The sequence below is a fragment of the Canis lupus genome, chromosome 24 (assembly GCF_048164855.1).
Source record: "Canis lupus baileyi chromosome 24, mCanLup2.hap1, whole genome shotgun sequence".
NCBI lineage: Eukaryota > Metazoa > Chordata > Mammalia > Carnivora > Canidae > Canis > Canis lupus.
Genome location: NC_132861.1, coordinates 53,017,988 through 53,030,613, shown reverse-complemented (window position 1 = coordinate 53,030,613; position 12,626 = coordinate 53,017,988). Strand labels below are relative to the sequence as shown.

General features: G+C 68.2%; 1 protein-coding gene across 2 annotated transcripts; it reads right to left on the bottom strand.

Annotated features, from left to right (window-relative positions):
* Nucleotides 1–1,686: 1,686 nt before the first annotated feature.
* Nucleotides 1,687–11,234, bottom strand: BOK (BCL2 family apoptosis regulator BOK). 2 transcript variants are annotated; one of them, XM_072797075.1, is made up of 5 exons: nucleotides 11,080–11,234; nucleotides 10,302–10,553; nucleotides 8,146–8,274; nucleotides 4,214–4,377; nucleotides 1,687–3,491 (listed from the first exon to the last, which is right to left on the bottom strand). In XM_072797075.1, the coding sequence occupies exons 2-5, from the start codon at nucleotides 10,522–10,524 to the stop codon at nucleotides 3,366–3,368; spliced, it is 642 nt and encodes a 213-aa protein (XP_072653176.1). In that variant the 5' UTR covers nucleotides 10,525–10,553; nucleotides 11,080–11,234; the 3' UTR covers nucleotides 1,687–3,365. The 2 variants fall into 2 exon arrangements, with proteins under 2 accessions (XP_072653176.1, XP_072653177.1); XM_072797076.1 differs by lacking the exon at nucleotides 11,080–11,234 and adding an exon at nucleotides 10,811–10,970.
* Between the last annotated feature and the right edge of the window lie 1,392 nt (nucleotides 11,235–12,626).

The window sequence follows — 12,626 nt, the reverse complement described above, 5'->3', positions numbered from 1 at the left end:
CCCAGGTGCGGGGACGGGCGGCGGAGAGCCATGAATTTCCTACAGCAGGTGCGTCAGGAAGGGGGTGGGGAGCGCCCCTCATACTGTGCGCGCCCGGCTCGTTCAGCCGCTGCAGTGTGGCCCCGGGGTAGGGCGGGTGTGGCCCCCAGACTACGGCCCCGCGCTCTCGGGGAGCCAGGTGACCCGGTCACCTGGCTGCATGGACCGACATTCTCGTCCTGTGGCCGGGGGGGGGGGGCGCTCATCAGAGACAGGGGGGCCTACAGAGGCCCCCAGAGACCCCCACGGAGACCCCGCACAGCCAAGGGCCGGGCCTCCTCTCACGGTGCTTAAAGCCAGGCCCCGAGATCAGGAGTGATGTGCTGTACTGGCAAAGCCAGCCGGGCGCCCCCGACCCTGGTCACATCAGCATTTGGGGACAAGTGCCCACAGGAGTCCCCGTCATGTGCAGCCGTGGGCCCTGGAACCACTTCCAGCAGGAAGCTGGCAGGAAAGAGCCGGCCTTCAATCGTCCGCAGTCTGCGCCCTGCTGTCCCCGGACACGCCACTAGGCCAGGGCGGCGGCCCTCCTGGGTGGGTGGCCCCCGCGTGCGGCCCGACCGGGAACGGCTCCACACCTACCGTGGCTGTGCCACCCGGCCGTGGCCCTTCCCTCACCGCGTAGCCTGGGAGCCCCTTCTGTGCTCAGACACAAGACACGATGCATCCGTGCCATTTCCAGCTCACATCTTGGGATCACAGAAGGTTTGACTTAAATTCTTTGATTTTAACTCTTCTGAGATGATAAGCCTTGGTTCTTCGCAAGACTAATGTCATTTGCTTTATCCTACAGATACCTGCAGTGTTTGCAGGATGATCAGACTGGGGTTAACAGCAGGACCACGCCTGAAGTTTGCAGTTTTTTCCTCTTTTTTTTGCACCTTTCCCAGCAAAGAGATAAGTCAAAATATAATGTAATGGGGGCAGCCCCCGTGGTGCAGCGGTTTAGCACCACCTTCAGCCCTGGGCATGACCCTGGGGTCCCAGGATCGAGTCACACGTCGGGCTCCCTGCATGGAGCCTGCTTCTCCCTCTGCCTGTTTCTGCCTCTCTCTGTCTCTCATGAATAAATAAAATCTAAAAAAAAGTTTAAAAAAATAGATTCTGTAGGCTTAAAGATTTCAACGTAAACTTAAAAATTGTAAAAATAAAAATATATATATATATAGTATAACGGGAATAATTCGTTTTCCCGGGTGCTCATCTCACCGACCTGACCTACATGCTCGTTTCTTTACTTAAACTCCCACAAATCAAGGGTTCTCGTGTTGGCTTTGCTTATGTGAAACCTCCCATGTGACTCCGTCAAAACTGTAAAATCAGGCCGACTTTGCTGGGGCGCGGGGGGGTGGGGGGCGCAGATGGTGCACTGGGCAGGTCCCCTCGTGCCGCACACCTGGCGCTTCCGGTCCCCGGCTGCTCAGATGATGTCACGATGACCCACCTGGCGTCCGGGGCTCTGCCGGCGGGGGCGGGGCAGGGGCCCGTCCTCACCGACCGGCCGCTGTGGTCAGCGCTGGGGCCTGCCAGCCTCCCGGGCGGGGAGACGGAACTGCCGCGTTGGGGTTTGCATTCCTCTTTTTTTCTTTTTCTCGTGGATTTTTGTAGCTGATGAGCTCTTTTGAATTAGGAACATTAATCCTGATATTCTTAATGTTCGGTTACAGCTTTTTTATTGAGGTACAATGCACTGTTACGACATAAAGTTCACCATTTTCACCATCGTAAAGTGTGTAAGAGCTAGTGTACAGTCCAGTGGCTTTCGGTATGTTCACAGTGTTGTGCGACCGTCACCTGTGTCCCCCCCCAAACGCTGTCGCCCAGGAGACCCGTGACCCGCGAGGCTCAGCCAGGCCCAGCCTGGCGACCGCGCCTGTTCTGTCTCAAGTCAAAACATTTTCGAAAAATGTTGAATGTGATAAACATTTCGATCCAGTACGTGTTCTGTCTTTTATTGTGGCTGAACGATGAATCCTCCGCAGGAGTCCGGCCCACTCCCCGGCTACGGAGGACGGCCCCCACCGCGGGCGCGCCGCGGGGATCGCCCGGCCCGCGTCCGTGAGCGCAGTGACCGGCCGTCTGCCTGTACGTGTCAGCAGGCCGCCGCCGCGTCTGGCCGGGGCTCGCGTGGCCCAGCGCCCGGGCCCCCCTCACCTCCCCTTTCCAGGTTCTTCCTGGCTATTCTTTGCTTTTTTAAAAGAATCTCCTTCCATGAACTTTTATGATCAGTTTGTTTAGATCCAGAAAAACCCCACTGCGCTGAGTTTACAGGGAGGGCACTAAGTTTATAAACGGACTCAGGGAGAGTTGTCTTCGGGTTTCGGCTCCGGACCGTGGCGGTTCTGGCTTGTGCTCACGGCCCCGGGGCAGAAGGCGCCGAGTGTGTTGTCACCCAGGCTTGCACTCGTGCGGGTGGTGCACCGACCCATGTCGTCCCTGCTGGTGAGGGCACGGGGTGGCGGGGGGCCAGGAGCTGATGACAGCCTGGTGGTCGGGGTCCCTGCTGGGCTGTGAGGCTGGGTGCGAGGGCAGGACCCCGATGCGTCACCCGGGAAGGGGCACGGCCCTGCACCCGACCCACCACGCCCCCGGCCTGAGCGGGGCAGCCCAGGAAGGGAGTGGGAACTGCGGTCGGCACAGAACCTGCCTCCCGCCCTGCAGGCTCGAGCGTGACGTGCGTGTGGCCGTGAGGCAGCAGGCCCTGGGGGGACGCCGGGCCACGTCTGTGCTTGTGCTCGTCCTGGGGGATGGCGTGCCGTCCCGGCCCTGGCAGTGCCCAGGACAGGCCCAGGCAGCGGACATGACCCTAGCGGGACCCGCACACACCAACCTGGTTCGGGTGCGTGCGTTGCCGGCCTGTCCCTGCCACACAGGGACCCGCCGGGAGGGGACACGTTGCCCCGCCAGAGCGGATTAAGCAGCTGGTGTGTGGGCCCCGTGTGCTGCGGGCGAGCTCGCTGAGATCCCACAGCTCCTGCCGCCCGGGCCAGGCCAGCGTCCCCTTCTGCCCCACGAGGCCCGAGCCCACTCCGCCCTGCCGTGGGCGCTTCCCGGAGGGGCCCCGGGCATGCGGGGGTGGGGGGGATGCCTGGTGTTCCCCACGCCCTGCCCTTTGGACCCGGGAGCGACCTTGACTTCTGGCTCCAGGAACGGGACAAGCGGTTCCGAAGGCCGGGGCCTGGGGACGTGGGCTCAGGGCAGGGCCTCCAGCCCCGAGGTGGGGCCCCGACGGCCGGCGCACTCCCAGGCCGGGCGAGGAGGCCGAGGCCGTGCGCGGGGCCCCGGGCTCGGGGGGCCTGGCTTCAGCCCGAGCGCGCTCCGGCCGCTCATCTCTCTGGCAGCAGCACGAGGAAGGCGGCCTTCAGGAAGCGGCCGAAGCTGCAGAGCGCGGCCACCAGCCAGTGCGAGCGGAAGCCGGGCTCCGTGCTCACCACACACTTGAGGACGTCGGTCTGGAGGGGAGAGGGCGGGTTAGAGACGAGTGGGGGCCGCCGAGGCCTTAGGGGAGGTCCCCGTGGGGCAGCCCAACCCGGGAGGACAGGGAGGACGGGGAGCCCGAGGCGGCCGCGGGCCCGGCAGGAGAGAAGCCCGCTGTGCCCGTGTCCCCGCAGCCACCTGCTCCTGCCCCCGGGGCTGCAGACGCCCCCGCAGCCCCCGCCTGGGGAGCACCATGGCGCACTGCCCCCCAGAACGGGTGGGACCGGCTCCCCACAAGCCCGAGCAGCAGGCCCAGTTCTTTCTCCTGCTGGGAATGAAATCTGCCCTGCGCTCTGGACCTCGACCGCGGAGCCCACTGGCGTCCATAGCAGAGGCCGCGCGGCAGGCAGGAGGCAGCGGCGTCGGGTCTGTGCTGAGGACTGGCCGCAGCCCGGGTCCCGGGGGCAGCCCCGGCCCGAGCTCCAGCGCCCTCGGCCGCCACCCATAGGGGTGAGCTCTCCTGTGGGGGCTGCGCCCGAGGCCCGGCCGGGGTGGGCGGGCGGCTGCGGGCTCGGAGGCCGTGGTGGGGGCGCCCGGCGCGGGGCCTGGGCAGTGACGGGCGATCCCTCCCGGGCAGCTCCTGCCCCGCGGGGCCTGGGCTCGGGGGAGCGGAGGGCAGGTCGGCAGGGAGCCGGGCAGTGCGAGCAGCCGAGCCCCAGCACCCCCCCGCAGCAGCGCACCCCCCCGCACCCCTCACCCATCCTCCGCGCCTCCGCAGCCAGGGCGCCAGGGTCTTGCGCACGAACTCCCCGAGGCAGTCGACAAGCGCGTGGACCAGGGCGGGCTGGGCCTGCCGCACACAGTCCACCGCCAGCCCTGCGGCCACGGAGTACAGCGACACCACCTTGCCCCATGTGATGCCTGCGGGGAGACAGACGGACGCTGGTCAGCGGGGCCACAGCAAGGGCCTGGGGCCCGGCCACCTCCCCCTGCGCCCACTCCGCCTCCCCTCGGCCCCCCTGCCCCCCACCCCCGGTGGTTCTCAGCGGCGATCTCCAAGCCCCCGACACACAGCCGCGCGCCGGGCCAGCCCTGCCCTGCCCGGCGGCCACTGGAGGACGCGAGGGGACAGCGAGAACCCTCAGCAGGAAGGGGGCTGAAAAAAAAAAAAAAAAAAAAAAAGGAAGGGGGCTGAGGCCGGGGCTGCGGGGACCCATAGGACGCCGCACGCACGCACAGGAGGGGCCCCACGGAGCGCCCGCCCCTGGCCCGGCCCTTCTCCTCGAGCCCAGACCCGGGTGCAGCCCCTGGGGGGAGGGTGCGGGCGCAGGGACCCATCACACGCCAGCGAGAACAGAAACCGTCCAGAAGTGTGCAGGGGGTGTCCGCGCACCCGGGGGAGAGGATGCAGGGGCAGCACCGCAGGAAGGGATGGGACACCTGCCACCGCGCGGGGAGCACGGAGCCTGGGCCACGGCACTCAACAGGCCACGTGGGCGCATGGGCCCAGAACAGGAACCCAGGGTGACACGGGGGGCAGGGGTCGCGGGGGGCTGGGTGAGGGGGTGTCCTTCCAGGGCGAGGAGACCGGGGGGCGGTGGCCCAGGGGCCGCTGAACGGCACGTTTCACGGTGCTTCACCGCGATGAAAGTTTCATCCCAATAAAAGAAAGACTGTAGAAGCCCCGGACCGCGTCCCTCCTGCGCCGGCCACTTCCCGACTCTTCCAAAATAAACCCAAGTTCTGGGGCACCCGCTGGCTCCGCCGGGGCGGCCCGTGACCCTCTCCACGCGCCACGCTGGGGCCGCAGCCTCCTTAGAGAGTGAAACCCCACCGGAGCCCCGGGCGCCTCGGGCCTGTCCACCACCTGGGTCCCCGAGCCCTCCAGGTGCCGTCCTGGTGGCCTGTCCCGGCCCCGCGCCAGGGGGCAGGTGAGCCCCAGGGGGCCGGGGCCCCGCGCTCTGCTCGCGTTGGGCAGGCGGCGGGTGGTTCGGCCTCCGTGGCCGCCCGGGGGGCGCTGCCCGCGGCTGCGCCGTCCTTGTGCGGGGTCACCCCGGTGGCTGAGGCTCGACGGCATCCCAGGCGGCGCCTGGCCAGACGCTCGTCCTCCCCGGAGAACCGTCTCTTCTGATCCTTTGCTCATTTTTGGTATTGGTTTCTGAGACTTGTTTATCTTTTGTATTTTCTGATCTTTCTGCGGTAAAATATTTTGCTCTTGTAATAAAAAACAAAACAAAAAAGCCTCCTGCCAGCTTCCACTCAGGGAGGGGAAAATCCCTTCGTCCCCGAAGGGGGCTGAGCAGCCACAGGGTCACAGCTGCCACGAGCGGCACCGGCGGCGTCTCCCCCACGGGCACGGCCGCTCGGAGACGCCCCCAGACCCGGCCCGCGGCCCCCAAGACGCCCCGTCACCGCCAGAGCCGGACTCAGGCCCGGCCTGCACCTCGGGGTGGGGAGCTGCCAGGAGGACGAGCGCGGGGCACCGCGTGGGGGTCGCCGTGTGCTCGGCCACCCGGGGGCCGCGGGGACGGGACCAAGGTCGGCAGATGCCACGTGGCTGGGCCGACGTGGGGCGGACGCGGGGCGCGGGGAGGCCTGGCAGCCGGGGGGGGGGGGGGGGGGGGGAGTGGCTGGAGGCACTGCGCACGGAGGGGACGTTCTCTCCCGCCTGGATGAAGACCCCGACTTTAACCGAAGCCCCCAAGTGGACGGAGCGGCAGCAGCCTGTGCCCGCCCTGCCCTAGCCCTCCCCTATCTTCCCCTCCCCTTCCCCCTGCCCAGGCCCTCCCCCATTCCCTTCCCCATCTGTCCCCTCCGCCCTCCCCCTGCGCCCTCCCCCTGCCTCCTCCCCTGCCCCTCCCCCACCATCCCCCCCCAGCGCCTCTCTGAACCTCTCAGGCCTGTACCGCCCTGAGCAAGGCCAGGCAGCTGGGGGGTGCTGCATCGGTCCCCTCGGTGTGGGGTCCTGTCCCGTGCCCCGCCCGTCCCACCCCCCCAGGGGCCTCCCCCGCCCAGCAGGCCGCTGCGTTCTCACAGATAAGCCTTCCTTTTAAAGGCAGACCTCAGCTCCGGAGACAGACACAGGGCGGCCACCCACGCGCCAGCAGCGGCGGGGACAACGAGCCCCGGAGGCCTGAGGGTGGTCCTGGCCCACATGCCCTGCACCCCACCTGCTGCCCCCTCCCCTAGGCGCCGTCCCAGGTCACCCTCGCAAGGTCGCCTGGGACCCAGGTCACCACCCAGGACACGCTGGAGGAAACCGGGCCCCCCCACTGCCCACCAGGCACCCCCGTCACGGGGTCCTAGCCTTGCTGGCCTCTGCTAGGAGGTCAGTGCTGACCTGGCCGCGGCCTGGAGACGGCCGGAGGCTACAGCTGGCAGCCCCATGTCCCTGGCCGTCCCGTGTCCCCAGCACACTGGCCACAGCTGAGGGAAGCCGGTCCCGTCAAGCGCGGCTCTGACCCTGCTTGTCCTCCCACCCAGGGGTCAGTGGAGCTTCCATGGGAAGGTGCTGGAGGTCAACACGGGCCCCCCCCGGGGGCTGGGGTCTGCCTCCGATGGGCTGAGGCGGCTCCTCTAGTCCATCTCCTCTCCCCGGGGGGGTCTGGGGGGGCCTCCGGCAGACTACAGGCTCCCTGCAGGGGTGGGGACTGTGGCTCCCGCCCGGCCCGCACCCTCACGCCCTGCCCTGCTGCTGCCCTGGTCTCCTAGGGACAAGGACACCAAGGCCCAAGTCGGGCTGGCCGGCCACAGGCCCAGAGCTGCCTCCCGGAGGAGGGGGTGTGAGGCCTCCCTGCCCCCCCGGGGCCCTTCCAGGAAGCCCCAGCAGGAGGCTGGCCCGACGCCCATCGGGAACACTCCAGCTCTGCGGCCCTCAAGCTCTCCGCCCCTGAGGGCTGGGACTGGCCGTCCCCTCATCACAGGGTCCCCTGGCTCAGAGCAGCGCCGAGAGGCACGATCGCGGGCAGGGGGCGGGGCCAGCACCTGTTATACAAGGGGATACAGGACGTGCGTGTGCCAGGATGGGACACGAGGCCGCGGGTGGGGCGGTATGGTCTGTGGACCACAGAGAGGGGACAAGGAGGGGAACACGGGGACAGGACAAGGTTCAGGGGGATGAGTCAGCCTGGGGGCGGGTGTACACACAGGAGGAGCAGGAGCAGACGTCACCTGCTCCGAGGACACAGACGGGCCACCAGGGGGTTCCCAGGTGAGTGTGGGCCAGCCAGGGGGACAGGTGAGGCAGTCCTCCCCGGACGCTCCCCAGCAAGCCACTGCACCCGGGCTCCTGCCCTCAACGTCCTGCCCTGACGCGAGGTCCCCCCGAGATGAGCCTCTGACCCAACAGAATGGGGCCGAGTGAGTGACGCTGTAACGTCTGAGGTGACATCACAAGAGCCTAGCGGTGGCCACCCAGGCTGGGACACTGCTGCCCGGGACCTGCTGCCAGGTTCCCCCGGGGCCAGGACGTGCGGGACCCACTCAGGACAGCCTGGCCCCGCAGCCACCAGGCAGCAGCACCAACGGGCTACGTGGCACGTGCAGCCCAGCTCCGCCCAGTCCCCGCGCAAGAGGCCGGCCGGGTCCCCCCAGTCCGCAGAACCCGGGGTGCCGCACGTCACGGTCCGAGTCGGCCCAGGCTGCTCTGTGCTGGTGGCTCTGGGGCCGGAGGCGCAGGGCCAGGCCTACCTCCAGAGAAGATCTGAGATGCCACCGCCAGGAAGGCGTCAGTCACCACGCTCTCGGACTGCAGGGAGATGTTCAGCTGGCGCGCCACGTTGCGGTAGACGCTGGGCCGGATCAGCTCCAGCTCATCCCCTGGGCAGGCGCACGGTGGGGTCAGGGAGGCCCGGGCCTGCGTGACCCCAGCCCCGCCCCCCCGCCCCAGGCCTGGGGCCACCCACTGCTCAGGGTCCCGGCAGCACCCGGCACCCGACTGGCCTGACCCCTGACCCCTGACCCCGCTCAGCCTGTTGGATGCCCACCCCCGCTTGACCCCACCGTGGCCCGGGGACAAGAGCGAGTGGGCACAGCGGGCACCCCCGACCTGCCCCGCGGCCCGCCCCCCCCCCCACAAGCCAGCCCCCCGCCCCCACCCAGAGCCAAGCCAGCCGGGCCGGTGGGGCGGGATCCCTGGGACAAGCCGGGCCGTGCCTGACGGTGACTCACAGCCGCTGAGCGCTCGGGGCAGGCGGGCGGGGCAGCAGCCAGGGCCACGCGGGCAGGGGCCGTGCCAGCGCCCCCACGCAGGTGGGGCTGCCTTGGGGGGCGTCCTTGCTGGGCGCGGGCACCGCTGCGACCCAGGAGTGAAGGCCTCGCCCGGGGCCCCAGGCGCCGCCCAGACCCGGGCTCCCCGAGCCGCGTGGGCGTGTGTCGCGGCCCTGCCCGCTGCCCACTCGCCAAGGAATTCCACGCGCCCGGGCGCCGCCGCTGGTGCAGCCAAGCAAACGGAAGCGCCGTGGACCGGCGGGGCCGATGAGGGCGTCTGTGCCATCACGGGCCGGGCCGCATGCCACGCAGGCAGCCCGGGGTGGATGCGGAGCAGACCGGCCAGGCTGCGGGCGCAGGGGGGCATGGGAATTCCCAGGGCGGCCGTTCCCACGCAGACCTCGGGCCCGGGTGCCGGGGCACGCTGGGGGCACGGGGGCTCACGTGGAGGGCCAAGAGCAGAGTGCAGCAGGTGGGCATGTGCAGGAGGACTCGGGGGCCCGGGGGTCCCCCTCCTTGGCCACTGGCAGGGCTGAGTGCCAGCGACCGCAGAGCCAGGGCCGCCCCTGCTCCCCACGACCAGGCCCTAGGTGTCGGGGTGCCCGAGCAGGGCTCTCCAGACAAGTTTCAACAACAGGGACTCTGGCCTGGAACAGAGGCAGCGCCGGGTGCTGCTCGCGGACTAGGACGCGGGGCGACTGGGCCCGGGCAGGACGTCCCGCTGGTCCCCGGGCGCCGGCGGCTCTTGGGACGCCATCCTCTCCAGGGCCCAGAAGGTCCCCCAGCATCACACCCACAGCCCAGCCGAGCACACGGCCGTCGGTGGCCGACCTCAGGGGAGTCCAGGCCCTCCGACCCCTGGGGGTCCCCAGGCCCACCGGCCGTCCGCACCTAGGAGCCTCTCCCCTCCCGAGGCCCTGGGGGTGAGCACCCCTCTCGGCGGGCTTCTGACGGCCCCCCCTGCCCTCCACCCCCTCCTGGGCAGCTGGGTCTACGCAGCCCTGCTCTCAGGGTCCACGCGAAACAGGAACACGGTCAGCCTGAGAGGCAGGGTGTCCCCCTTCACGGAGCCCCCCTCCAACCCTGCCCACACGCCATCGGGGCTCGTGTTTGCTCCCCACTGCCCACTCTGAACAACCTCAGCCCTGGGCCGGCGGGGGGGTCACCTACTCTGCGGGGCTGGCCCCACCCCTCTGAGGTCCAGACCCCCCAGAACGTGATAATGGTTACTGTGCTACGGGTGACCTCACTGCAACCAAGTACCCCCAGGCGTCCACACAGGCCAGCTGGGGTTCCGGCTGCCGCGACCGACCCTCGGCGAGCCCGTTTCCAACGCTAGCAGCCTCCAAGCAAGAAGCAGGCAGCGGGATTTCAGGCAGGAGACAGACTTTCCAAAACAAACATGGGGACACGTGGTCCCACAAAGGGTTCCTGTGCCCAGCTCAGTACAAGGGTCACTCGGGAGTCTAGCCTTCCGCCTGGAATCTGGGCCCCGCAGGCATCGCGGGGGCTGGGCCCGCGGGCAGGGGCCTAGGGGCAGGGAGGGGCGGGGGGTGCCCTGCAGGCTGACCCCGGCCCTCGCCCTCGCCCTCGCCCTCGCCCTCGCCCTCTCCCTCTCGGGGCCTCCCCGCACTCACCCAGGCGCAGCAGCACCGCGCACACCTCGGCCAGGCGGCCCCCGGGGGCGGGAGCGGCGCGCTCGGGCGCGGTCCAGGCCAGGCCGGCGCGCAGCAGCCGCGCGTGCACGAACTCCCGGCCCAGCGCCTTGGCCTGGGCCACCAGCTCCTTGTCGCTGGGCGAGCGGTCAAAGGCGTCCATGATCTCCGCGGCGAGGACCGAGGAGCGCCGCAGCACCTCCATGGCGGGGACGCGGGCCAGGGGCGCGGCACCTGCGGGCGGACAGGCTCAGCGGCCCGGCCCGGCTGGCGCTGGGGAGCCCGCCCCGGCAGGAGGGCGCCCCGGGGCGCGGGGAGGGGGCGCGGGGAGGGGGCGCGGGGAGGGGGGCGCAGGGCGCGCGGGGAGGGGGGCGCAGGGCGCGCGGGGAGGAGGCCCCGGGGCGCGGGGAGGGCGCGGGGCGGGGGGCGCAGGGCGCGGGGAGGGGGGCGCGGGGAGGGAGGAGCAGGGCGCGGGGCGGAAGGACCCTTGCCTTGGGGACCCCGGATCTTTAAAAATATGGTGTCACATCCGTTCGGGTCCCGAGTTAAATCGCAAAGCTCCCCGCGGCCGGGATCGGAGGGACCGCGGGGAGAGGGCGCGGGCTCTGGGGCCGCGTGCCCGCGCTCGAAGACGAGTGCGCGGCGGCGGAGGCGCGGGCGGGGGCCGGGCGAGGCCGGGGCCGGGGCCGGGGCCGGGGGCGGGGGCGGCCGGCCTTGCGCCCCAGGACGGGCCCGGTTCCCGCGCGGCGGCCCTGCTCACCTCTGCCGCGGCATGTCGCGGGCGCGGGGCCGGGAGGGGCGCTGGCCTCGGGTGTCCGTCCCGAGCGATGAGGACGCGCCCGCCCGTCGCCAGCCCGTGCGCCCGGGGCCCCGCGGAGTGCGCCGGCCTGTGCGCCCTGGGGCGGCGGCGAGGGGCGCGGGGCGCGGGGCGCGGGCTCCGCGGGCGGGAGGCGAGGCTTGGGGCTTCGCCTTCTAAGGAAAAGGCAGCCCCCGGGGCGGAGCCGCGGCCGAGCTTCCCGCCGCCTCCCCGCCCCGCTTAAGGAGGCCCGAGCGAGTTCCCGGCGCAGCTCCGGAGGCCACCGGCCGCCGCCGTCCCCGCGACCCCGGGCGTTGCCGCCTGGCGCCGGCCCGCAGCTCGCTGCGCTCATTGTTTCCTAGAGGTTCTTTACATAGTGTGGATGCGCGCCCGGGCCTGCCGCGGGCCTCCGAGGGGGGCCCCGACCCGGTCCTCCTGCAGGCGCTGCACAGAGCTCCTTGCAGTGGGGGGCGATCCTGAGTAAAGTCCAATTTATTTGTCGTTTCTCTTATGATTAGTGATTTTTCAGTAGGATAGTCTCCGTTTTCTTTTAGAAGCTTAAATGTTGGGGATCCCTGGGGGGCTCAGCGGTTGAGCATCTGCCTTCAGCCCAGGGCGTGATCCGAGGTCCTGGGATCGAGTCCCCATAGGGCTCCCCGCAGGGAGCTGCTTCTCCTTCTGCCTGGGTCTCTGCCTCTGTGTGTGTGTTTCTCTCTCATGAATAAATAAATAAAAATCTTTTTAAAAAATAAAAGCTTAAATGTTTTCCCACTGACATTTAAATCTATGATGGGTCACCGTTCTTCTGAATAGTATCTAAGGCTCTCTCTCTCTCTCTGTAAAATATGTATTTTAATATGAATATCCAGTTGACCCCACATCATTTATTGTAAAAGACCATCATTTCCCCCCTCCAACCGGGAAAGAGCCTCCATCATAAAAAGTAACTGTATATGTGACCTGCTCTGGACTCTTCCATCTCAGTGGCCAATCCCTCTTTCCATGAACCAGCACACGGTTAACCAGCTGCTCTGATTCACATTCATGCAGGTTCTTCCCATGGGCACATAGAATGTTAATCAAAATAGGGGCGCCTGGGGGCGCCTGGGTGGCTCAGTCCCTTAAGCATCTGCCTCGGGCTCCAGTCATGAGCCCACAGTCCTGGGATCCACCTGCATGCGGCCCCCTGCTCCCGACTCAGCCCACAGTCTGCTTCTCTCTCTCCATCTCCTCCTCCCCCGCTTCTCATGCTCATGCTCAAATAAATAAATAAATCTTGGGGTTTTTTTTAATATTTATTTATTTATTTATTCAGAGAGGCAGAGACACAGGCAGAGGGAGAAGCAGGCTCCATGCAGGAACCCCAATGCAGGACTCGATCCCAGGTCCCCAGGATCACACCCCGGGCTGCAGGTGGCGCTAAACTGCTGCACCACCGGGGCTGCCCTAAATAAATAAATCTTAAAGGTGGGGCAACTGGCTGGTTCCACTGATAGAGCATCTGACCCTTG